Below are 26397 nucleotides of genomic sequence, written 5' to 3'. Positions count from 1 at the left end.
TGTGCCTGTGAACAAGACAGTGCTGCTGACAACAGCCTGTCCTGATGTATGGAGTGTGCATCCCTGTCTGAAATGTCAGTTGTACAGCTCTGCTGGGAAACAAGCATGGATTCAAAACACGCTGAGGACCTTGTTCACTTTGTGTTGTCTGGGGAGGCTGGTGTGGGCAGGGAGAGTGGATTTAGCTCAGCGAGAATGAATACTTGAATTAGGAGGTGTACTGAGAAAATGGAGAAAGAATTCTGCACTAACTTGCCAGCTTTCTTTGTCTCTTCAGACTGTTTAAATGTTTAAGTATCTGTGCTGCAGGACTGTGTTTCCTAGACAAAAGTGTTTCCTTTGTATGCTTAGTCAATCCATTCTTTGCTTTATTTACTCACATGACTTAAGACTATTTCTCTTTCTGTATGCCCATATGCTAATGATTCATAACTGTGTTACAAATGTGCTTACAATTAGCCCTCCAGATGCAGCACACAGACTACAGCAACCTCAACCAGACTGGAGATGACAAAACCTTCCAGTGTGCAGTCATCTTTGCTCCCCTGCCCACTGCTTAACAAGTCAGCAGCCAGGGTGGAGCTCCTCATGTTTTGTATACAATTACTTTTCATTCACAGCTATCATATTTTTTTGGAGTATTTCCTTTTTTGATGTGTGTTTACTCTTCCTCCCCGTCTTTTCTTAAAATTGTCAGCATGAGCAAAATTTAGCCAGTTACTATTACAAACATATTATCAGTTCTCTTCCCCTATATGCAGCATTCTTCCTCTTCCTTCTTTTAGCCAGAAGCTAAGGAAAACAATTTTTTTTAAACACTGACTTTATAATAAAATTATTCTTTCACAACTGTACACCATTAAAGGCCAATTCTCATTCCTCTTGGAGGCAATCTGGTTCTAAGATAATTTTCAGCATTTCTTCACAAGATGCAATATAAATTTATGTAACTTTTAGCAACCATGGAACATTTTCTTTAATGCAATCTTTCACCTTTCTGAATCAGGACAACTGCATCTGCAGACTGTGTGCAACCAGAGGAAACAGCAGCTCAGGAATCAAGCTTTCCAGGAGTCCAAACTGTGCCTCCATCTGGAAAGGGTTCTCAAGCTGCCAGGTACCTGCTGGAAGCACAACAAACAGGTACAGCACATGTGGAGTTAGCAAGCTTGTAAGGGAACTGTTTGCACAGTTGTTGCACAACCGGCATTCAGCAACAAGTTTGGGCTATTCTGTGCTGTCATAATCGCCTGGACACAAGCCCTTACTCCTTGAGCATCTACCTATATATAATAAGCTGGCCAGTATGGGAGCTTCCAACCAGGGAAACACAAACTGGGAGGGAATGTCTCACACATGAGCTCAGTCCCCATCGATAGCACATACATCTGTGGCTTGAAGCCTCTGGCTCTGAAGACTTAAGGCAAAACAAGAGCCTCAAAAGCAAAGGGTAGTCATAGACTAGGAATGGGGTATATTCCCTGAGATGGAGTATATAATATATCAAAACATGTCAGAAAGTGCTCTCTCCAAGGCAGAGGGAGGATTGCAGTTGACTCCTGAAGTGAGGCACATAGCACAATAGTGTCATATTTTTCTTTGGATGTAAAATAGTATGCATTCACTTTCCTCTATTCTTTATTTCTTTTTAAGGGATGGATGTCTGAGTCCAAGGAATGAAGTGTTAACACTAAATGGGCAATCACTTAAAGATCTGCCCAGCAAGGAGGCTGAATCTCTCATTCAATCAACAACACAGCTGGTGAGCATGGTGATGGCTAGCAAAGTAAGCATGAAAGTTGTGTTTCCCCCCACAACTGTGGGGTGATTGGACTAAGAGAGAGGAAGGGAATTTGTGCATCAGACATTTGAAGGACACGGTTTTGCTTTTTCTGACTAAACCCCAAACCTCTTGTGGTCAGACTAGTAGCTTTCAGCAGAGATTTTTTTTTCCCAGATAAACAGAGGTTATGGAGAAGCCCTGGGAAATTCTAGCAAAGTCTGTACAATCCATCTTTTTAGAAACACATAGGTTGCCAGTGCTCATTTTCCCTTTGGAAGTTGAGAAAAAGAAGAGGTGGATTAAGGATCCGTGAGTCCAGAAGCCAGAAAGCAACTCCTATGCTGAAGTAGAGGTTGTTCTTGTTTGTTTTCTTTTCTTTTCTTTTTAAATCTAGGATCTGTAGCTAGGAAGTTCTTGTGATAAAAGTTAAGGGACTCTACAACAAACAGGGAAATAGGAGGCATTTGCAGGTCAGCAGCCCTGGGTTATCGCTAAATCTTTCACGGTGAAACCCTTTAGATCTGTTTCTTTGGATTAGACCCTTTTCACCACCCCAAACCAGATGGCACTAAAAGCTTTTCACTTGCAAATGTTGGAGGTTGGTCCCCTAATCACACGTTTGCCGCTTTGAAGACAACAGAGTTTAGCCAAAGGTTTGTTGCAGGCGTAAGGTCTTGCTTGAGGTTCAAGGAAAAAAATTACCATCTGGTTGCTGTTTTTTCTTCTTTTTGTTTAATTATTATTATCTACGGTAAGATCACATAGAAAACTCTGGTATAATCCTAGACTGAGGAAGTATTCCTGACTGGGCCTGCTATCAGGTAGTCAGACTGGGTAGAGAGTACTCCCTTCCAGGACTGCAGTTATGAACTATTTCACCCAGATGTCTACAGAGTTCTGCCAAGATTTTTGCTTTTTTTCCTCTTCCTTAAGCAGCTCAGTGGCCAGAAATATACCAAACTATTGTAGCACAGTACCAGGCAGGTGACCTGTGCTGTTAAAGACAAATTTGCATCAAAATACTTAAGGGTTAAGAGTAAAAAGTATTTTGATGCAAATTTGTCTTTAAATTCTTCTTGTAAAAGAAACTCTGCAAAATCAGTTCCACAACGCCTCTTTGAGGACATTCTCTGCATTTTTTATTCTCAAGAGCTCATAGGAGAAAGGGAGCAGAAAGCCCTAGTATGATTTAGCTACATGACTAATGCCTCCACCTGCCGTCAAAGAGGAAAATTACCATTTGTCAGTTCTGAATAAAAAAGACAGCACTATTGAAAATTTGGCTCCTAAAATTTGGAAGAAAGTATTTGTCCCGGTTGGCTCCAGAATTCTTACTGCTTCTTATTCTTAATTCTTCTTACTGCTGCAGAATACTGCTGAACAAAAGCCTTTTATACCTGGAGTTCTACTGAATCACTTTCCCTACACTGTCTGCACTCAATAATATTCTTCCTCTGACTGTGATTCCTTCATGATCAATGGCATTCCCTATGACGTGACAGAAACAGGACTATCAGGAAATATGTATCCAGACGTTATTCCTAACATCAAACTATTAATCAGATTAATCATATAATTTATCATCATTTATCATGTGTTTATTATTTAGTTTTTGAAAAACGCTCAACCCTTGTCCTCAACAATGCCAACACACATATTTGGGCATTACTTTGAGACGAGTGGGAATTAGACACCCATTCACTATTGTAAAGCTGAGCCCAAATGTTTTTGTTTTGAAAATAATGCTCTCCTAAGAAAAAGTACCTAAAAGTGCCTGTCATCCTCAAAAATTAGAGCAGGATGGCTACACTTTATCCATACATCAAAATGTTAGACTGTCTGAATCGATTAGTGATGTCCATTAATTTTATGTCCGTTCTGACTAAAGACCAAAATCTATTTCTACCTTATTGCTCTGGCAAGTTATAATCATATTTCTTTGACAAAGCACTGAGCTATCTACTATGTTATCATCTTCTATATTTTAAGTAATTAATTTTGCACAATGTTTTCACATTTGGCTACAAGCCAAATTAGGAGAAAATTTGTTTTTAAATGGAGATCACTTTCAAGAATTTATTGATAGCAATGTAATAGTCTTACTAGAAAAAGTCAACAAATGGAAGTATTTCTCCTTATATATTCTCAGTTCGTTTTTTTTTTTTTTTTCCACCTCAAAGGAAACACCAACCTGTAAGGAAAGGCCTTTGGAAGTACAAAATGGTTGTTTTCTGCAAAGCAAACCCTTGTGTCAACGGACACGCAGTAACTCAACCAGTAAGTTGCAAAGAAATCGTTTTTTCTCTTGTAGTATTCTGGGTGTTCACAGCACAGTACTCTGTTTGCAGTGTTGGAAGATAGCGCAGCTGTTGTCCAGACACTCTGAGATCCTCAGCTAAGAACTGCTGCCACATAAAGGCATCAGTATTTATATTCTCCAATCCTACAATCAGGGGTTTTGCATGTAAACGTTCCCTTTTATGTTTATCAAAGTGTACTCTAAATAAGCCGATGCTCTTGTGGTTGGGAATGTTTGTTTTTAATACAATTAACACTAATTGCTATTCCCACAAGTTAGAATTAAAAAGATGGCTCCCTTCAGAGAGATTTACAGCTGGAAAAAAAAACTTTTCTAAGGGAAACGTACCTGATCAGATGAATATGCAGAGCTTTCCAAAGCTAGCAGAAGTAACTTGGCCCCTCTCCCCATGTCCTGCAGGTGTAAACCCGTACTGGATAGGGGACATGGACTGCACAGCACCCCGGAAAGCCGTGCCCTTCAGAGAGCGGCAGCCCCATGCCCTCCATACCAATCGGAAATCACTTTCCCAACAGCTGGACTGCTCTGGAGGGAGAACCCCAGTAAGTGCTATGGGAAATCACCTGAAAAACAGAAAAAATAAAACTGAAGATCTCTGATGGATGTTGGAAACCAGTCTGGCCATCAAAATATATCTTCCTCTCAGGCCCAAACAGGGAAAATGGCACCAGAGGCACCACCAGTCTCTGGCACACTTGTTTCCTCTCCCCCATGAGGAGCAGGAAAGGCACTATGCCAATGAAACCCCTTTTCTTCAGCACCTTCTCCCATCCTCTGCCCTGGCAGGCTTTACAGTGTGCAAATTCCCCCCAAGGTGGTTCGTACCACCTTGCTAGCTCACTACCCAGAGCTCACTACTGAAGAGGACCCTACCCTGGCACCTCCCCACTGCTAGCCATGGAGATGCTCTGTGCACATGGCCTGAGCTTCGGGCCCTGCTGCTGTGAGCATCCAGACGTCCCTCCATTAGCCCACTTATGGCCACATGTGGGTATGGAGTCACCTCGTGGCTGGTAGTCACCGCTCATGTTGGCTTCATAAGGCTCTTTCTGGTCCACTGGGAGTCAGACATATTTCAGCAACCATGATAATGTACGCCCCTTTGCTGTCTAAGCAATCCACAACCCAGAGGAGCAGAGACAGTTAAGGGAAATGAGGGTATTTGAGGTCCCATGTGGTGGGTGCTGCCCATCGGCTCTTTGGTTGGCATCCCAGTTCTGCAACCCATCACACAAACAAACAGAAAGCAGAGCTCACACAGCCAGAAACTCAGGAAATTTGAAAACTTCCACTTTCAGACGCAGGAGGCCTGCAACAGGGGAATAAGCAATGAAAGAGATGTGGCAGAGCTATACGTACCAGAGAGCACATTCTTGGTCTTGCACAGGCATCTTCCTCCTCCTCGGCATTTTTTCATGTTCTCAACATGATGTTGAATTAATAAGCTTGTTTCCATGTTACAATTTGACTTATATTATAGCATATGTGGAAGTTGAATTTTTGACTGATGTTCCATGCACTTTCACACCTGTTAGTTTCATTCTACTGCTGAAAAAAAAAGAAACCCCCCCCAAAAAAACAACATTGAAGTTGCTGGGATTTGTAATGAGTTCTGTTAACTCCAGCCCTGCTAAACTCTGTGCATGGTTAGCTTCAGGTAATGACTTCTGTTAATGCTTAAATTAGTTTGTAATACTCAATTCTATGTTAGGTTTCCATTAAACATTTAATTAAAGGTTCATTAAAATGGGTCAAATCTCAGGGGATGGAATGAAGAAATCCACTCGCTGTGGCATGGACAGGTGATGAGCACTGAGAAATTGCTTGCCTTGGTTATCAAGCAAAAAAGTTGTGCTTCATCTGTTTCAGCTGTAGAGAGAATCCTGTGCGTTTGCTTAATGGAAACAGTGCTGTGTAGTTTACAGACTGAGGAAATATTGTAAGCACTAATTCGTATTTTTGTGAAAATGCAGAAAGGAAGTTCTATATGTCTCATTGTAAATTATTCAGTAGCAAGATGAGGGAAGGGGGTTAGAATTTCTTGTTTCTGAGTTCAGTTCTTAGAGGCAAATGCAGCAATACTTCTTTAGGGTCCCTAAATGGGATTTTGGCATGGGGAATCAAGAGAGACCAAATGTATCTTTCTACACCACCACATATAACTTCAAGGACCATTCTGGCTTTGGACAATTTCAGTGAGCAGGAGCTCAGAGGTCAATTCACATGCATTGAAAGAAAGCATAACACAGATCACCAACAACTGAATGCATCACAGAGATCTGTTTTCATATAAAAAGCCCCAAACTCCACAATGCAATCCATGCAAATTGTTTAGCTGAATAACAACCGGCTTCTCAAAATGAGAAGGATTTTTTAAGCCTTCAGTAACATCAGTTACTGTAAAGAAGAAAATTTAAAATAAACAAGTAACCCTAATCTGCATCAAAGAACAGCTGGTTCTGCATGAAAATTGTATTTTTTTGTGTTCTCAGGCAATTTCAAGGCCATCTAGATCACTAAGTACAGCACAGCTGGTGCATGCATCTTGTGGCTCACAGGCTTCCGTAATCTCTAACATCGTGTTGATGAAAGGACAAGGGAAGGTGAGACTGGCTCTGTTGACTACCATCTATGGTGTTTTGCTTCATTTCTCAACTGCAAACTGATAATGACTTCAGGTGCTCAGGTTTCTAGTTGTAGACTGCCAGTTCATACTAGAATACAGAGAGGATGTGGGTTATGAACTTAGACATATAGCTCTTGAACTAGTTGAACAGGGTTCTAAGTTATTAAAACTTATTTGTGTCATATGTTATTTGTAACTATTTAAGCTGTGAGATACCTCTCAGAAGTTGTTACATGAAGTATGATCAGCATCATTTACAAAATCATCACTTACTGTCTGTATTTTGTGAGCATAGAAGGACATCATCAGCACTGTACTTTCATTTCTCATTTAAGGGATGTTAAATGGCCCCAGAGGTATGAATTAGTCTCACAGCATCCTTCTGAGGGTAGTAGATAGTTTGTCCTTTTATTTAAGGAGGAAAGACAAAAAAATAATCAAACACAAGCATCTACTTAAAAGAATCTACAGTCATTGCTTAAACTTACAACACACATTAACCTGTTTGGTAGAGGATAAGAGAAAGATTCTCTCCACAAGATCTGAGTGCCTAAGGTTAGTTGTAAGATCAAGATCTTCTGTGATTATTTTATCAATTTCACTTATGGGAAAGGAAATCAAGAAAACAGATGAATGGATCTCTCAAGGTCACATATTGGCCCAGGGGCAAAATGAAACGTAGAAGCTTTCTTATGTGTTTATAATAGGGAATTAATTGATTGCAAGTGAATCATGAGAGTATTCAGCTGAAATTTTCATTTGCTTTTACTACTGGCATGTGGTTGCCTATCTTTCACAGATTATACTGCTTTGCTTACTGGTACTGCCCATGTAGCTAATGCTGATGATTTTGCAAATGGGATATGAAGACTAAACATAGGCTCTCACATGCCATTTTTCTTCCATAAATCAGGGCTTGGGCTTCAGCATTGTTGGAGGGAAAGACAGCATTTATGGGCCAATAGGAATCTATGTCAAAACCATATTTCCTGGTGGAGCTGCTGCAGCTGACGGAAGACTACAAGAAGGTGAGAAATCCATCTTTTCTCCTTTTTCCCACTCCAGATTCCCAAAGAAAATCTAAAGAAAGATTAAGTGAAGATGAAGGTCCACTGAAATGAGCCACAAGTGACTTTTACATCTGCATCCATTATTACGTTTGCAAGACTCCTTTTTTAGTACATGCATATATCATACAAGTTATTCACAGTACAGTAATATTAACATGTTTTTTTATTTTGAAAAACAGGTGATGAAATCCTCGAACTGAATGGAGAATCAATGCATGGATTAACACATTATGATGCTTTACAAAAATTCAAGGTTATGTACTCTCCTTTCAGAACAGTTTCAGCCTTTACATGCAATATGCATGTGAACTCAACCCATTCAATCGTGATCTCTTCTCTCCAACAGGCCAAAAAGGGTCTTCTGACTCTAACAGTCAGGACAAGCTTCAGCACACCTCATTCTGCTTCCAGCTATTTGTCACCCCACTTGTGTCAGTCACTCAGCTCCAGCATATGCATAACCAAAGAAAACAGCTCTTTCAGTTCCGAAAGTCCAGTGTTCTTATTAAATGCTACAAAGCCCAATGATAGGGTCATAATGGAAGTTAGCCTAAACAAAGGTAAGTGCTAAAATTGATTTAGCACTGACAAACGAGGCACTGATTCACAAAACACCACTTATGCTATCTGCATGTCTTTCCTCACTAACATCATTATTTTCCTGAACTAAGTTTTTTAATATACTAAAGTAGACCATGATGCCTCCAGTGCTAACAACAATCTATCAGCAGTGGCTTTTGAATACCATCTGTCCTCAAGAGTCAGTTATACCATTTCTTCACTCAAGTGTTGTCACATTTATATCCTTCAGATGAAAAAGTAAATCTCTTAGCAACAACTAATTCCTATGCAGTTCTTATCCTTAACTATTCAAGTAGTTTGCTTCATTCTTGAGATGGCTAAAAAGAAGTAAAATACATACTTATGTCTTCCTGTATTTCTGCCATTCCTGCTCCAACTGTTACCTTCTCCTATTTACGAGCAATAACTGACTGAAATACGTTTTTAAACACAGGATCAACAAAACAGTGAATAAAGTCTCTATGAAGTGACTTACCAAATAGAACAGGATCTCACATCAGAGTATGCAGAGCAAAGAAGTATATTTGCAAAAATCTTGAGCTGTACTGTAGAAAACAAAAAGAGGATTGAGACTATATATCAAAGAAACGACCACAAATTGCTCCTTAATTTTTGGTCTTTTTGTTTCATTCACCATCTGTGCAGTCATTTGAATTCCGCTGTCACAAAAAATATTTTGCAAAATAAACTTACATTGCATCTTATGTGTAATATGTACAAGTTGTGAAAACAAGAGTAGGTTCCTGGTTCGTAACAGAATAAGTTAAATAAACTGAAAACACTGTTTTTTTAAATTATTCTCTCCAATTGTTTGTTTTGACTGTTTATTACACTTTTATTATTATTATTATTATCACTTTTTTTTACAGAGCCAGGGGTTGGCCTTGGAATTGGGTTATGCAGCATCCCTTACTTCCAGTGTATTTCAGGGATTTTCATTCACACCCTCTCACCAGGTTCTGTGGCACATATGGATGGGAGACTCAGGTAGGATGAGAAAATCTGTCTTATGATAATTTTTTTCCATTGTTCTAAAATATTTTACAGCTTTCTATTTGATCTCACAGGGCAGGAGGTCAGTGCCTTCTGGAGGCTTTGGGTTAACAGCACATGCTATTCTGAGGGTTTGAGAATGCAAATGTTTGTGATAGCCAGAATTTCCAGAAACATCACAGCCCAGTGGGATTGTTGTCACTCGTCTATACTTGGGTTGCTTTGGAGGGTTTAGACAAGCACAGAAATATGTTCCAGAATGAATTCTATAAGTGAAACAATGAGGACATATTTGGAAAAAAACAGAATACATGGTATTTTCTGACTTGCGTGGGTTTTAGATTTTCCCAATTAAAGCTCCTCAGATTCTCTCTTCTTCCCCAGTGGAAATGCAGTTTTACTGAAATGATTCCTGGTGGAAGTATAGAAATTCACCTCATAAGATTTATGCTCAAGTAGTCATGTTGGGCATACTTACAATTGAACAGAACACAGCTTTCTCAGTGACTTTTTTTAACTTAGGTTCTCTCTTTACATGCAGTACTTAGCTGAAAGAACAAAGTGGTTGCACACTATTGGGAAGTTTGATATGAATCAATGCCTTCAGAAGGCTTCTTAATATATATGAGAATTTGTAATGAAACAGGGAAAAGTGGACAGCTTGGAAAGATTCAGTTCAAGCATCACCAGGATTACAATCGTTTGTCACTAGAACTGTTGTGTTAGCAAGTTACTCATATGTAGCAGAAATGTGAATATCCTTTCTCATCTGAAATAACACTAGCAGACCATAACAATGTGAGAAGTGTTAACTTGATAGGAAGGAAGCTGTAGGTGGAAACAGCAGCTGAGCTGCATACAGCAGAAAGATCAGACACAAAGAGTATCAGTAGCTAAGCATGAACTTCATAAGCTGCATGCAGTAATGCAGCAGATCAAAAAAACCTGACATTCAACTCATCCCCATTCCATTTTCTGTGAAGAGAACAATGAGAAAATGCAATTTATATCTGTGATCAAAGTAGAGGTCAACTACATGAATCTGCTTTTTGCATATCTCTGCATGGGTGAAACAAAGATGGGAGGAAAAATGTTTTATTCGCACTTTCTTTTAAATATCTCTGCAGGTGTGGAGATGAAATTATTGAAATTAATGAAGCATCAGTGCAAAATATGACTCTGAATGAAGTTTATGCTGTACTAAGCCATTGTGATCCTGGTGCAGTGCAGATTATTATCAGCAGACACCCTGAACCACAGGTAGCACTCTGTATTCTCATTTTCAGTAAAACACGTAATGATAAACTAAGATTAAGAAAGAGAGGAAGTGTTAATCTACAAACAGGTTAAAACAAAAATGTTGCTAATGAAGATGCTGATCTCATTATAAGCATCACTGCAAGTATATGAGACTGATTACGGTATAAACCTAGGATATGTCCTTCCATATAATCACGTAAGATTTAAAGATTGCTTCAACAGTTTATGTGCTGTGAATAAGGAAATTACAGAAATAATATTTAAGGTATAAACAAAATTATATAGATCAGAAAAATAAACTTTAAAGAAATGATTCTTAGTAAGAAGACATAAATATGAAAGAGGGAATATATATTCCTCCTTTCCCTTCTGCAACCCCCCCCCCAAAAAAAAAAAAAGTTTATAGAACCATATTCTATACTGTAATTAAAATTTAGGTCTTCTTCAGCTGTTTGCTATTCAAGTAAAATTTTTGTAAAATCAGGTATTTCTCCAGAATGCTTCCTAACACAAACTAGAGCATAAATGATTAACTTCAATTTGTTGCATTAAGTTATCATTAGAAAAATCAACATTAAACTACCTTACACTGATAAATCCAGTATTAAAGTTCTAGAGAAATATGCAGAAGTACATTTATCCATAGAGCCTATTTTACCAAAACAACCAACATAAATAGCACACATACAGAAAAATTTCAGCTCTATTAGTATAGATTGCCCTATAACAGTACGCAATTGTTTAACAACAGTACATGATGTAATTAAGTATATTCACTTCAATTAGAAGACTTAGAGGGGTTGGAAAGTTTTGTGAAAGGAATGAAAGTTTAAATGTTACTCACCACATAGTAATCTTGTAAAAATATAATGGCATGGTATTTCCTAGGTGTCTGAGCAGCAGCTAAAAGAAGCTGTTGCACAAGCTGTGGAAAACAACAGATTTGGAAAGGAGAGACATCAATGGAATAGTGAAGGTAAGGGGATGAGTGCATTCACTGACATGCAGTAATTTTGGTTTTTGAAGAAATAAGGACCAAAGAAATAAGCAATAAAACATACTGCTGATACTGATATAAGGAAAACAATGCTATTTTGCTGTCCAAAAATCTAAGCCTTGACATTCTCTCACAAGCCTTTAACTCCTTGTATTGTGTCTGCCAGATGATGGTGGGAGATAGCTACAAATTTAGCCAGCTGGATCTTAGAAGTAAGCCCTTGTCACGTATCTAACCAGACATTTTGATTGTGTTTCTTATACAGGCGTTAAAAGACTAGACACAAGCTGGCATGGAAGACACCCATGTGAAAAACATATTGAAAGAAACACTGCTTATTGCAACCGTAAAGCCCAGAAGCTGATGACCCGCTCCAGCAGTGACAGCAGCTACAACCCCAGGTCCTTGTGTAGTAATGGTGCTGCATATCAACTGAGTGACTTGAAAGAAAGGGTACACAGCATTGATGTACCAATTACCAGACAGCCTGGCCTGCTGTACTCATTGTCTGGAAACAATTTTGAGAGAAGTTCCCCTCTTACTTGTAGTGAAGGAAGTCAACCCTTGCAAAACGCTAAGAAATCAACAGAGATTCTTGTTAGAAAACCTAAATCATCAAAGCCCAAACCTCCTCCAAGGAAATATTTTAAGCAGGACTGCACAGGAAATGACCAGTATATTGCAGATAGAAAAGAAAAGCTTGTATCTGAAGAGACTGAATCACCTTCTGCAAATGTGCAGGTAAAGCAAAACGTGTGTGTGTGTTTGTGAGTCTGGCAGGGGAAGCAGTAGGGCAAAGAGAAGGGCTGTGTGCGATAACAGGAAGTAAGTCAGGGAAAAAAGAGAAGTGTGTGTGTTTGTGGAGCCTGGGGGGAGGGTTTGAAGGCCTTCTTTTTTGAGAATATAGGAGTGAGCCAGTTGAGCGTAGATTTGTAGGTTACTCAGTTCCTTTTCTTACCTAAGATAGAATAGAAGATGTTTCACATTTGCATGAGTGTGAGGGACTGTGAGATCTGCATGTTGAAACAAAGTTGTGGCATGTTTAAAAATGGAACTGTTTCCCCAGGGTTTAGCAATATGCCAGTAAAAATGAACGAAACTGTACGCAATACATTTCCCCAACTGGTCCAAATAAACCCATGCAGCTTAGAATGAACTTTGACTATAATGTTAACATCCTAGAAAGTTTCAGTTTTCATCAACAGCTACTAGAAAATTACCTACCAGAAGTTAAATTCGGAGCAGTTAAGTGGCTGTTGGACTTATCACTGCATACAACTCTTGAAACTTCACCCCTCAGTTATTCCAAATAAGGAAGAAAAAATCAATCTTAAGATCAATAAAGTCAAAAGCTTCTCTATTAATGAAGAAAACCTCCTCTGGAAAGAGGGTATGTATGTCTCAGGGCAATATTTCTTTAAGTCCCAAGAAGAAAAGGTTTCTTGTCGGAATGCATTTTAGATAATGAAGAGAAGGTTTTACTGCTGCTGTAAGCACGGGAAAAGGTTTTCCCAGAATAAGTTGCATAACAACCACCACCACATTACAGAAACCTTAAGGAATTCTTTAATTACTGACTTTTTTCAGGACATACACAGTCCTGATTGGTTTTGCTTCCTATTAGCAATCCTGTAGTTTAACTGCATAGCAGACAGCACTTCCAGCACCGTAGTATGGCAGCTTAGTGTCATTGGTTACAATGGAATCAAGTAATTCAGAAACATCTATTTATGGTGTTGAGTAATATTGATTGCAACCTCAGGGTAATCCTCTCACTCTATTTTTCCAGTGAAAAACGAAAAAGGGAGAGTTCCGAAGGTACAGTAATGATTTAGCTTTATCCAGCTTGTCTCTGGGGTAAAAGATCTTCATCAGAAGAAACTGGTTTATGGTGTTATTGCCACTGACTACATTTTTGAAATGTCGGCTGCATTTTTTCAATCTGTTTACAAAAGTAGCATAAAATACCATGCTGGCCCTCTTGAAATAGAGAAACAATTAATGTTGTATAAGGATTGCTTCTCAAGCAGAAATAAAAACTTGATTCCTATTCAAATATCTTCTACCAGATTGCAAACAGGTGAAAATATAATTTTCTTCAGAGTCATGTAGTGTGGTTTGCATAATTACATTCTGACACACTTCTGTTTCCTGTTTGCTCAGCAGGAAGTTAGAGAACCAATGCTAGAGGGACAGCAAACAGACGTAACTCACAGTGTCTTCACCACTTCTCCTACAGCTTCTGAACGCACAACTGCTGTTCCAGGGGGCAGAGATCAAGAACGAAAACCAAACTTAGGTATGTTTAATATGATGCTTACAGCTGAAAATAGCATCTTTAAATGCGCACTTCACTCATAGCTGTAATTCTTGGGTTGAAGGAAAGAAATTTCAATCCATCAGTCTTTGACAAAACAGAAACTACATTGAAAGAAGCATACTAGACTAGATGATTTATTGTAAAGAGGAAAAATGAACAATTATTACTGTATTTTTATACAGTATACTATTGTATACTATTACTGTATTTTTTCATTATAAATAAGCCTGTTCTTATTTATAATGAAAAAATGACGTTAAAGATTTACTTCAGCATTTCTAGAATACATTGTTATGCTTAGCCTCAAGGAAAGTATTGTACATATCACTGATAATAAATTACTATCTTCTTGTGTTTGATAGACTAAAAGAATCAGTATTAGTGGAGACCTGAGTGCAGCCTCTCAGTATTTACAGGGGGGCTGTAAGAAAGAAGGAGACAGCCTCTTTAGCAGGGTCTGTAGTGATAGGACAAGGGGAAATAGTTTCAAACTAAGCGAAGGGAAATTTAGATTGGATATAAGGAAGAATTTTTTTTAATTTTTATTTTTTTTATTTTTTTTACAATGAGGGTGGTGAGGCACTGGCATAGGTTGCCAAGAGGGGTGGTGAGTTCCCCATCCCTGCAGACACTGCAGTCAGGCTGGACGGGGCTCTGAGCACCTGATCAGCTGTAGGTGTCCCTGTTCAATGCAGGGGAGTTGGACCAGATGGCCTTGAAGGGTCCCTTCCAACTCAAACAATTCTATGATTCTACATACTAACTGATCTCAAGAGGTTCCTTCCAACTTAAACTGTTTTCTGCAAATCTGTAACTTCTGGTTCAGATCATTAAAACCAATAATGTTCACTTATACAACATATCTTTCTTTACACTGATGCAGACAAAAATTACTGCAACTGCACAAACAAAAATTTGTTTCCATTCATCTAAGCTATTTGGAAGTTACAGGACCCTTTAGAAAAGGGATCATGTTCCTGAGCATGGAAGAGCCTTGTTTTTCTGATAATTTCAGCATCAGGAAACTGAACTTGTAGCTCAAGAGTTGTGAATTTAAATAAGGCTTAAATGTTCTAGAGACATTTTAAATAAAATACTTATTACATACTTCTCAGAGACAAATGAAGTTTAAATTAATGAAGTACTAAAAATGCGTAAGTAAAAGATGGATGAGGAGAAGTAGGAGGCAGCTTAATAATAATGTTTCTTTAATACAGGAACTCCAGTTTCATCAATACGAAGGCCTGTCCTTAAGAGGCAAGCACGGGTAGATTATACTCTTGATACTACAACAGAAGATCCTTGGGTTAAGATTTCTGACTGCATAAAAAGCTTATTTAATCCTACCATGAGCGAAGACAACAGCCACTTAGATTTGCAACCTGGCATTGACACAAATGAAGAACATGAAAATCGAAGCAGCTCAGAGGTGGTTCTGCAGAAATCAGAATCAGAAACAGTCAGTTTGAAAGGGTCAAAATCAGATGAAAGTGATGCTCTGAAAAAGGGCCCTCCTGTAGCACCTAAGCCAGCCTGGTTTCGCCAAAGTCTGAAAGGACTGAGGAAAGCAAATTCAGACCTCAAACCACAGGCAGATCAAAGTCCTTCCGACCTTCAGAGTGTTTCCACCAAAGAACTGCAATCCAGTTTATCCCATCTGTCTTCCAGGGGATCATCGATCAAACAGAGAATAAGCTCATTTGAATCTTTGAGTGCTCCACAGTCACCTGAAAAAGTACACCGAAGGCTCAGCCCAAAACCATCAGTCCAGAAGGAACACTCTCCCTCTGCAAAATGGTCAGAAGGAGCTCCAAACCATTTCAGCCAAACCCTTCTTCAGTGCTCTGAAAATAGCCAACAGTCAAAGTCATCTGTGGTTATAGGTACGAAGAGCCTAGATAGATCTTCCTGTTCCAAGGACATCCTTGCAGCCAGCTCAGAGAAAAGCAACAACGCCAACACCAAAAATCCTTCAGGCCTTCTCATTGCAGAAGCCATTACAACTTCCCATGTAGCACCAGTAGCAAAAGTACACAACCTGAGATCACGAAGCTTTCCACTTACTGCCACCCAGTCTTGTGAGATGATGAAGACATTTGATGAAAACTATAGTAAAATCTATTCCATCAGTAACCAGGTGTCATCTGCTTTAATGAAGTCTTTGCTTTGCCTTCCCCAGTCCCCAGTCCCTTCTGGGAACAGTGCATGGGAAGCACTGGACACATCATCTCAGACCTCTGCAGAAGAGGATGGGACTTCTCTCCCACCTGCAAGTGAGAACCATCACCCAGACACCGGATTTTCTCTGAAGTAAGATACTGTATTTGAAATCAGATTTGCAGATCAGTATTGGTGAGTCTCTGTGCTGATTAGCTAATAATATTCTCAGGCAGGAGCACACAATAGTAAAGAACAGTGACTGGCAGGATGCCTCATGTAGCTGGTAAATTTAATTTGCTTTTTGTAAATATTGACATATTTCAAGCTTCCTCCTAGTTCAAGAGTATTTCTAGTATCTGAGTGGTAGAAATAGAAAGTGAAACTGACATTGTTACTGCATGTGCCAGTGAGGAAGCAGAGGAATTTTAGTGTGTTACTTCCAGAAGAAGTGAAAACTTTATGGCTTCCCAAAATTAAACTAGCTGCAGCTAGTCACTGTGATGAGATGGTGCAAACATCCTGATGCTCCTAACATTTGCCTTTGGTTAAGATGCATATCATTGAAATACTACTACTTCTAGCCTAAAAAGCAGGTCTGGCTCAAATACATGAAGGTGACATAGACAGAGCGAGGCACAGGCATTCCCCAGGACAAAAGGCACCAACAATACTAAGCTTGCTTCCTATAATGTTTTATATGCATTTCCAGTTAGTCAGAGATTTGGGAAAACAACAAAAATCAGAGGTATTTTTGGCAAAATATTTCAAAAGCACATATGAGCCTTCAAAAATTCTTTCAAAACTATTGCACAGATTTCAAAAAATAATAACAAAAATCTACTGTTTGCATTCTCAAGGAAGATCATTACAGTCGCATGAAAATGAGAAACTGAAAAACAAAAGCAACAACAAAAACCACAGACGTGGTTTAGATCTATTCTATTCTAGAGCCAAGAGATTATTCTTCTATGTGACTGATCCTACTTCTGCTAGGTATTATGATATATGGAAGTATTCATAATACTTATGACGTGAACGACCTCCCCAGTGCTGGGGGATCGAAGGATGACTGCTCTAGAAGTGTCTGCTCTGTGCTTTTGTATGTCCTTTCATAACTCAGTGTTTCTTTTCTATTCTTTTCACAATGGGACAGCCTCTCTGAGCTGAGAGAATACACTGTGAGCTTTGCAGATAGCAAGAAAGAAGAAGAGAAACAGGAACAAGGCTCACCTCAAGCATCCGGTGTGTCAGGGCAGTCTGTCATCTCTCTGCTTTCCCCTGAAGAGTTAGCAAAGCTCATAGAAGAAGTCAGATCACTAGATGAAGCCACGTTAAAGGTAAATCAGCCTTTGCTCGGTGTGATTTTTGATGTCATTTTCAGTATGTGGAGTGGCCGTGCCTGGTTCAGCTTTGCATCTTTTTGTTATCACAGATAAAACTTGGAAAAAATGTTTAAGCTGTGGTACTTATATCTGTGAGCTGCAAGCCACGTTATTTTTTCCTGTTTTTCTGTACTTACATCATTAAGCACTGATTCTGTCGTACTCTTAAATTTGATTAAAATTATAGTCAGATCTAATTGACTCATATTTGCAGAAACATAACAGTTTTGGACATAATAACATTTCACAATATAGGTAATTGATAAGGAAATTTGATCAAAACAAAACACTTGACATGTCTCAGCATTATGCTCAAATCCTTAATCCTCATTACAAAATGCTCAGTGGACAAACAGAAAATGCATGGATTTTCCTGTCAACTCAACTTATATATTACGATGTTCTCGACACAATTTATTTCTCTGCCTAGGAATTAGATGATATTCATGTTACAATTCTGCATAAAGAAGAAAACACTGGGCTTGGATTCAGTCTGGCAGGTGGCATAGATCTAGAAAACAAAGTGATAACAGTAAGTAGTATCTTTCTCAAAAAATACTCTGGAAACAACTACTCTCTCTAAAAATACATATAACTTTCTGGTTTCCTACTACCAAGGCCGGCTTTTGGCATAATTAAAGTAAGCAGCTGTTTACATAGGGTCAGAAAAATCTTGGTTGTGAGTGAGAATGCACAGAGCTGTCATCTCCAGGTAATTATTAGCAGAAGTGTCCTGTTTCGTTGGGTATTACCCTCCCACCCAACAGTTCTTAAAGCCAACAGCCCTCAACAGCAGGAAGCAACCACTTGGCAAAGAATGGAAAATACACACAGTGAAAACTATTAACTGAATAATTTCTTTTTTTTTCTTTTCTCTTTTCTTGTGTGCCTGTGTGGTAATGGGGCTTTTCAATAGGTTCACAAGGTGTTTCCCAATGGACTAGCATTTCAGGAAGGAACTATTCAGAAAGGAGATGAAGTACTATCCATTAATGGAAAGTCTTTTAAAGGGGCAACTCACAACGATGCCTCAGTGATCATGCGACAAGCTCGACAACCCAGACAAGCTGTAGTTGTCATTAGAAAAGCAAAAGATGGAGAAAAAAGTCACAACGTTTCAATTGGCTCTAGCACATCTTCAGTTGCAAGCGATGTCTCACAAGAATCAGGTAAGTTCAGCAGCACTACCTCACAGCTGCTACCTGCTCAGTGTTTAATTAGTGTTTGATTTAATCAGTGTTTGACAGGACGAGAGTAATGGCCTTGAGTCAGAGGAGGTTCAGGTTGGATATTAGGAACAATTTCTTCTCACAAAGAGTGGTATTGGAACAGGCTGCCCAGGGAGGTGGTGGAGTAATGATCCCTGGGGGTTTTCAGGAGTAGGGCAGACACTGCACTGAGTGACGTGGTCTAGAGCAGACACAGGCATGGCTGATGGCTGGACTTGATGATCTTACTGGTCTTTCTAACCTTGGTGATTCTGTGATTCTAATATCGTCGCCTGAAACCATGGGTACTAATGGAGCTGCTCAGCATCGGCTGGGCGAATTGAGAATTGTGATCAAGGACAGCACAGTTTGTGAAACACTCCTGAAAGAGGTATTTGGGATAGCTTTGGAAAGAATTAATGCATTTCTGAAATAAATGAACCCTCTGAAAAAAATCAGACCAAACCAAACCAGGAAACAACTGTGAGATCCTCAGTGTGAATTTCTGAAATGTAAATACTGTTATTCTAGTAACAGGCCTAACTGCAGTTAAAATGAAAATTCAGTTTCTGAATTCTGAAAATTCAGATTCTGGATTCTGATATTATGATTTCTAATTTGAAGTTTTTACTATGCAAGACTATTTTTCTTTGTGAAAGAGTTACTGGTTTAAACAACATGCTAGTGATTGAGGTAGCAGGTGGCTATATCCACAACACATGGGCAGATTAAATTGCAGCTTTTTGGTTAATAAGAATTTCAAATCTAATGTCAAATCAAGTATGCTTACTGCAAATTTTGTTCACTGAACAGATTTTTTTAGTTCTAGAAAATATCACTCTTTCATTTTTAAATTTCTATTCTGCTATGGGTTCAAACACAACATTCTCTCTCCAGCTTCCCAAAGGGCTGTACAATCACAAAGTGAGAAATTAAAAGCTGCCATCTCAATTTGGCTGTTTGCCTTTGCAAACAGAACAGAAGCTCATTTCTTTTATCAGATCTTGCAGTTTTCCAGGTATTTTTGTGCCCACCTGCTAACTTTCCATTTATTTCCAGCAAGTGAAGATGCAATCTGCACTGTAACTCTAGAAAAATCAGCTGCTGGTTTGGGATTCAGTCTGGAAGGTGGGAAGGGCTCTATTCATGGAGATAAACCCATCATCATCAACAGGATATTTAAAGGTAAAAACACTTCAGTGTCTGGCTGGCAGGTTCTTTGTTGATAAAAAGTAGCGTAGTTCATAACTGACTGCTGATTTATACTTATTAAAAGAGATTTTTGGTAAATGCAGCATTATCCCATGCAATGCAAGTAGTTTTTGCCTCCTGGGAACAGCTGACTTATACCAAACACGGTAGTGAACCCTAATGAATGAAAGACTAACTAAAAACTCCCCCACAGAGAAAATTCTTACTATTTTTCTTCCTTCCTCTACAGGAACCTCACTGGAGCAAAGCAGCCCAGTTCAGCCTGGTGATGAGCTATTACAAGTGCACACCACAGCCTTGCAAGGACTCACTCGTTTTGAAGCGTGGAATATAATCAAGGCATTACCTGATGGGCCCATCACAGCTATCATCAAAAGAAAGAATCCAAGCTCTGTTACCAAGAAGGCATCAGAAACTTTATAAGAGGAGTAATTAGACTACTGCCAATACTACATACAAAAAGAGATGGTGTGGTTTATCACTTACAGACATCTGGCTAGCATGGCGTGGTACTCTGTATATGGAACTTTACTGCCTGTTAGAGACAGCTGTTTGGGTTAAAATGAGAAGATGTGAAAACGTACATGATTACTATTTCAGAAAATTGTTTCAGTGTCAAATAATAACAAAAAATGACTTTATAAATAATATACTGGTTGTAATAAGATGTGGAAGCGATAGTACTCTTATTTTAAGCCATTCTCTTAAAGACTGAGAGCACATCCTGCAACAAAGTGTTCACTTCTGCTTTACTAGTTTTGCTTGCCGCTTTATCTTCCCAAGAGGAGGGAATGTGCACACCCCCAATGAAAGACAGTAACACAGCATCTGTGAAACGCAGAGGAAGCAGGATGCAACTTAGTCCTTCAAAAATACAGCATGCCCTGAAAAACTCCAACGTTTCTATTCAAACTGAAGAACAGCCTAAAACTGACTAGGATAGCTTTCTATTAGCAGCTGAAAGAGCTGTGTTGACTCAAGCACCCGAACTAGGGACAAAATAAAAATAAAGGGAGCATCTCATAGTATTGCTAGGATGAAGCAGGAAGCTGAGGGCAATAGAATGAAGATTCTTCTGACATTCCTTTGGTCAGAGATCTTATGGGACCAGAGTCAAGAACAGCAAGGCCATCTAGAAACAAGAATGCACATTACTTTTAAATACCTTTGTATAACTTTTGTAAGGAAAAGTGTCAGTATTTAGAAATTCAGCCTTCTGAATTCAAACTTTTACTCTGAAAACACTAATTTGGACACAAAACTACGCAGCAAATGCTGCTGCATGTATTCTGGCACCACTTTCCATATGCTGTATAGAGTTCCACGAGAACAGAATGCCTCAGATTACCTCAGTGTCATTTGCCAAAGGTGTCCTCACCCAAAACAATTTAAAAACTGACACAGAACCACCAAGGTCAGTTGGATCTTTTTTTTCTCCCTCTTCCAACAGTGCTTTTCTTACCTCACTTTCAGTGTTTTCTTTTGCCTCTGTTTCCTGTCATCTGTCAGGATCAAAAGAAGTGCAAACACTGTCAGAAGCAGCACATCTCACTGGAGGCACTCCAAGATCTTACAGGATGATCTTTGCTAAGACATTTGCATCTCTGATTTGGCATGGCAGAAGGATGAATGTTAAGTGCTCTTAATTGCTTCTGGATAGAACACATTGAGCACTCAGAAAAAGCAGCCTGAAGTTATTTTAATGAAAAGCCTCAACCACCACCTTTGTTGTTCAGAGTAGTATAAAAATATAACAAATATTTAAAAAGAACTAATTAAAAAATCCCACTATCTGCAAAAGGTTTAATTGCAGGAACAGCAAGTGGTGACTTGAGCTCCATTCACTGAACCTTCTGAAAATTAAATTAACCACAATCTTGCAAAGACTTGCCCAGTTACTTAACATGAGGCCTGATACTAAAACCTGCAACACATTTAGGGAAGTAAGTATGAGCCTCTGTAATGTCAGGGCCCATCTCTCTCCTCATTGAATTTGTTACCTTTCTTTAAGCACAGAAAGCAGCAAACTAAATAGGAAACAAGGACCAACCACAGACAAAGAAGTCAAGAATGAGAGCCCTCACCAAAACATTATATCCCCACTTAGTGGGGACTGCAAATTAAAGGGAAGGCTGTTTGCTGTCTCGCTGCACTGAATTCTGAGAAATGCTGGAGATCCAAGCAGTGCTTCAAGGTACCCTGTGAAGGGGTAGGAGGAACAATTTTAAACAGAAAGAGGAAGATATAGCAGGAAAGACACCAAGGTACAGCAGAAAAAAATATTTATTTCATCACCCTCATAGAAGTTTTTACATCTTTGTACATAAAAAGGACTGAATTAAAAACTGCTTCCCTAAAAAAATCTATTCCACAAAGTGAGAATTACAGTAGAACACTTTGTATGCAAACCTATGCCCCACACCAACATAAAACAAATACACGGATAAAAAGCAGAGCATATTAACTTTGTTAAATAACCAAGTTAAAGCATTAAAATCACAACCCACCAATTGCTAATACAGTAATTAATTTTCCTTTTGTAATTCTATGTAACCCATAGCAATGTCTGACATCCCCATGGTAACCAGCACCGTACATATTTTTAAAAGCTGCACATATCACAACACGCTTGATCAGGAGCTGATTTCCTAAGTCAGTGCTGTCAGGTAAGTATTAAAGAGATGTCCTTACGGCCTGCCAAGTCATGACTGAGCTTCAGAAATGACTGTTTACCTGTTGAGACCTCTCACTACAAGAAGCTGAAAAGCGTTTGAAATACCTGAGTATTTCAAGTGCAGTTAAAAAAAACAAGGCAAGTAAAGTGCTTAATCCTCTTTATTTATTGCCACTCTATCAGCGCAGTTTGGTTTGACGCTGTGGAAATGACTGTCATGGTACAGAGGGGAAGAAAGAAAAGTGTCTACAGGCCAACCCACAGACCTATTAATTGATTTGCATTGCTAGACTTTGATTTAGGAAAAGCAGCACTTAACTTGTATTTACCACAAATATCTATGTCTGTGGGAACAAACAAGTGGGATCCTACACACAATCCAATTCATTCTGACTTTTCTGAAACATCCTAGCAGCTCTGTGAGGGCTGGCATCAGAAGAGCCACCTATTTGTTAAGGAACACTGTTCCATGGGAGTCTGCACAGAGCTTCAGAGAAACTCTGTTTCGCTTGCACCTGACTAATGCTGGTAGAGTGGATTTTATGCTATAATCATAGTCTCTGATGAAGAACAGATCTAGTATACTTGTCTCCCACACAAAGCCAGCAGTGCTGCCTGCAGGATTCTTCTTGCCTCTGGTGTGATATCTTCTAATTATAGAAATGAAGGATATCCTATAAGAAAAGTATGCATTACTTTGAACAATTTCACGTTTACCGAGGATCTTTGTCAGCAGAAAAGTGTTACAGGCCAACTTCCTACTTCTCATGATCACTACCCTCAAACTGCCAGTTCATTTCCTACGCTCAGCTGGTGATGTCAGCATTTGGTCTCATCATGCTTTTAATGCCTTAACAGCTTTGGTCAGATTGCTGTAAAACCCAGCTATGTTAGCTGGAAAGAAAGAATCCACGACAGTCTGGGGAAGATAGCCACCAAGATCGGTCTGAAAGAAACTGAGGAGCTGAGTCCTGTCTGGTTCCCTGAAAGACAATGCAAATGATTTTATAGCCAGAGGTTTGGAAACATTAAGGACTTTACAATGACTCTCATATATGAACTATGTGATGATAGATACTTCTAAGTTAGTTTTTTTAAACAAACAACAGACATTAATTTTAAATTTCTATAAATGTGTGTGTCAAATTACAATTAAGCTAGGCCCTAATTGAGTACGTGATTCTGCTTACAAATTATGGCAGTATAACAAACAGCTAGATACACATTTACCAAAATTAAGACCATAACCTATGCTCTGCTGAATCTCCATTTAAGAGGTCAGCAAGAATTGTGACAACAGTTCTTGTAACATTCAGAACTTCTCTCAAAGAAGAGAACTAACTCACAGCATAAAAGAGAACAGAATAGGCACTCAGTCATAACAATTACATGTCACAGGAAGATAGAAACATGTCATTGCCAAGGAACTACACATTGCAGATAGCCACATACACACAAACACGCTGCACAATGGGTAAGAAAGGGTTCAAAATACAGTGGTCAAATAGATCTCTTCTTACCCTGGAATTGGTATGCAGAAGCAGCCACAGGGATAATTATACCCTCTCACAAAATTTGCTTGAGGGGGACACAGTGGGTGTTCCACATTGGTAGCTATAAGAAAAAGCATTCAAGAATTATGTCATTTACACAGGAGATGGGAAAGAGTCCTTTGTACTCAAAGCAGCAGCTGAGAAGCACGTTCACTCTAAGAAAACATATTTGAAAAGAATAAGCAGCATAATGCTCCTATTACTGGGCTGCATCATACAAGCACAGAAACAACCATTAAAGTAGAAACTGCTCTGGCTGCTGACATGAGAAATCAAAGAAGTGTTACATTCAGAAGTAACTGTTGCTGAGCTCTGAACCAAGCATCAGGATGCCCTGAGAGAGTGTTAATGAAACTGCACTGCCTAAGTGCATTGCTGATCTCTGGGTTTCAACCAAGTTGCTTCCAACAAATCCATAGCACAGAGGTATAGACCACTTGACTGCTAAGAAGCAGCACTCCAGCAGGTATTAAAATTTCTGGCTAACCATTCCTGGATAGCAGGGGAAAATTGGGCAGCTGAGTGAAGAAGCAATAAAAGCAGTGATTTGCAGCAGGCAAACAATTGTGTGAAGATGAAAAAAAAAACAAACTACAAAAGAATATGACTTATGCCTAAGAACAATGCAAAGAGACAACAAATATTTTATCCTTTAATCAAGATTACAACACAAACATAAGCATCTTACCAGCAGATAGCATCGTCCCATCCTCATATTGCCTCATTAAGATCACATCCACAAATTCTCTTGGTGAAATAATCTTCATGAAAGCTGAAGGGGTTGTAGTTCTGCATACAGAGACAGCCTGGAAATTACAAAGGACTTTACATCAGTTGATGTTTCCAAAAGTACAGCATAAATATCCCTGTGCTTTCTTGTACTCTTTCAGTTACACTTGATGAACTTATGAAGGAGTTACATTACACTGTTCACTGAAAAAAAAAAAAAAAAAAAAAGCAAATCAGCACAGGCAAAAGGCACTGTGGTATGCTAATTAAATTATTTAATGAAGGAAAACACACCAACGTTGCATTGATCCCAGGTTGTTTAAGGAAAGATGCCACAAAAGATGCTGAAAAGCAGATCTGGCACACATGTGCTCAGTGGACAATTAACACACTACTCTTTTTCAGGACTTTCATGAAGATATCTTCTCTGTAACACATCGCTTAAGAAAGCAACTTGATACCCAGATTCTGTGCTGCAGAAACCTTCATATTTCCAGTAACTAAAAGAGGGGAAATTTAGATTAGATGTTAGGATGAAATTCTTTACTCAGAGAGCAGCGATGGCTGGGTGCAGCTGCCCAGAGCTGTGGGTGCCCCATCCCTGGAGGTGTTCCAGGCCAAGCTGGATGGGGCTGTGGGCAGCCTGAGCTGGTGGGGGCACATAGCCCATGGCAGGGGGGTGGAGCTGGGTGGGCTGTAAAGTCACTTCTGACCGAAGCCACTCCGTGATTCTCTAAACATCTGTGAGGGAACAGGAAAGACTGCTAACAGAGATTCAGCTTGCCTCAATTTGCAGCGGTAACACTGTAGTGCAAGATCTTCAGTGATATAAGTTTACTTATCTTTAAAATACATCGTATTTAGCCCAAAACATAAAGCAGCTCCTTTCAGAAAGACAGCCCTTCAAGAGAACAGATACAATCTACTCCCGTAACGGTACGGAGGGGCACGGATCCCCCATCCCAGCACACCGCAGCCCTTTCCCCACAAGCGACGTCGGCTGTTTCGTAAGCGGCACAAACAGGAACGCCGAGTCCCCAAACCCACGCTCAGCACTCACATCGCTGACGGCCTCCACCACCTCGAAGTCCTTCACGTTCTGGTCCCACTGGGTCCTGAGCCCTCCGGCCACCGGCTTGATGCACTCCCAGACCTGCTGCGGGCGGGCGGCCACGGTGCCCTCGGCGCGGTACCTGAGGCGAGGCGAAACGAAACCGAACGCGCTGCCGCTCTCGCCTCGCCCCGACCCCGCTTCCTTCCGCTAAGCTCACTTACACGTTGCCGGCGAACTCGGCGGACGGCCTCCAGGACACCGCGACCTCGTTCTGCGGGCAGGGAGAGCCGTCAGCCGCCCCGCCGGCCCGACCGCCCCACGGCCCCGACCGCCCCGCATCCCCCGGCGCTCACCGTGCGGCGGCAGCTCCGCCAGCCGTCCGCGTCCCGCCGGTACAGCCCCATCTTGTCAGCCGCCGACTCTGCGAGCCCCGCGTAGTCCATGGTCAGGGAGGGCGGGGCAGCCGCTCGCACA

The 26397-nt window shown here is 39.9% G+C and overlaps 2 protein-coding genes across 2 annotated transcripts in view; one reads left to right on the top strand and one right to left on the bottom strand.

Annotated features, from left to right (window-relative positions):
• Positions 1–20580, top strand: part of IL16 (interleukin 16) — a 41226-nt gene extending 20646 nt beyond the window's left edge. Inside the window, exons 4-22 of the mRNA XM_042876252.1 lie at positions 1007–1143; positions 1654–1762; positions 3964–4060; positions 4503–4645; positions 6596–6706; positions 7643–7757; positions 7979–8052; positions 8146–8359; positions 9251–9368; positions 10502–10634; positions 11523–11610; positions 11897–12372; positions 13798–13930; positions 15169–16261; positions 17265–17448; positions 17924–18025; positions 18410–18662; positions 19761–19886; positions 20143–20580. Of these exons, the coding sequence (XP_042732186.1) occupies positions 1007–1143; positions 1654–1762; positions 3964–4060; positions 4503–4645; positions 6596–6706; positions 7643–7757; positions 7979–8052; positions 8146–8359; positions 9251–9368; positions 10502–10634; positions 11523–11610; positions 11897–12372; positions 13798–13930; positions 15169–16261; positions 17265–17448; positions 17924–18025; positions 18410–18662; positions 19761–19886; positions 20143–20336 (3900 nt within the window). The 3' untranslated portion in view covers positions 20337–20580. The remainder of the gene's footprint in view (positions 1–1006; positions 1144–1653; positions 1763–3963; positions 4061–4502; positions 4646–6595; positions 6707–7642; positions 7758–7978; positions 8053–8145; positions 8360–9250; positions 9369–10501; positions 10635–11522; positions 11611–11896; positions 12373–13797; positions 13931–15168; positions 16262–17264; positions 17449–17923; positions 18026–18409; positions 18663–19760; positions 19887–20142) is intronic.
• Positions 20581–22730: 2150 nt separating this feature from the next.
• Positions 22731–26366, bottom strand: STARD5 (StAR related lipid transfer domain containing 5). Its single transcript, XM_042875919.1, has 6 exons — positions 26277–26366; positions 26145–26194; positions 25930–26062; positions 24829–24946; positions 24108–24201; positions 22731–23570 (listed from the first exon to the last, which is right to left on the bottom strand). Exons 1-6 carry the CDS (start codon positions 26364–26366, stop codon positions 23423–23425), a joined length of 633 nt encoding a protein of 210 aa, XP_042731853.1. The 3' UTR covers positions 22731–23422.
• Positions 26367–26397: the final 31 nt, after the last annotated feature.

Source organism: Lagopus leucura, unplaced genomic scaffold (genome assembly GCF_019238085.1).
Source record: "Lagopus leucura isolate 7727_CA_CO unplaced genomic scaffold, USGS_WTPT01 Super-Scaffold_100015, whole genome shotgun sequence".
NCBI lineage: Eukaryota > Metazoa > Chordata > Aves > Galliformes > Phasianidae > Lagopus > Lagopus leucura.
This window is presented reverse-complemented; position numbering and strand designations above follow the sequence as displayed.

Bases quoted from the DNA above. Each gene is read 5' to 3' on its own strand.
- STARD5 (XM_042875919.1), bottom strand. From the start codon at position 26,366: ATGGACTACGCGGGGCTCGCAGAGTCGGCGGCTGACAAGATGGGGCTG. The intron at 26,195-26,276 runs GTGAGCGCCGGG...CCCTGCCCGCAG, and splicing joins GGCGGAGCTGCCGCCGCACG to AACGAGGTCGCGGTGTCCTG. The intron at 26,063-26,144 runs GTAAGTGAGCTT...GCCTCGCCTCAG, and splicing joins GCCGAGTTCGCCGGCAACGT to GTACCGCGCCGAGGGCACCG.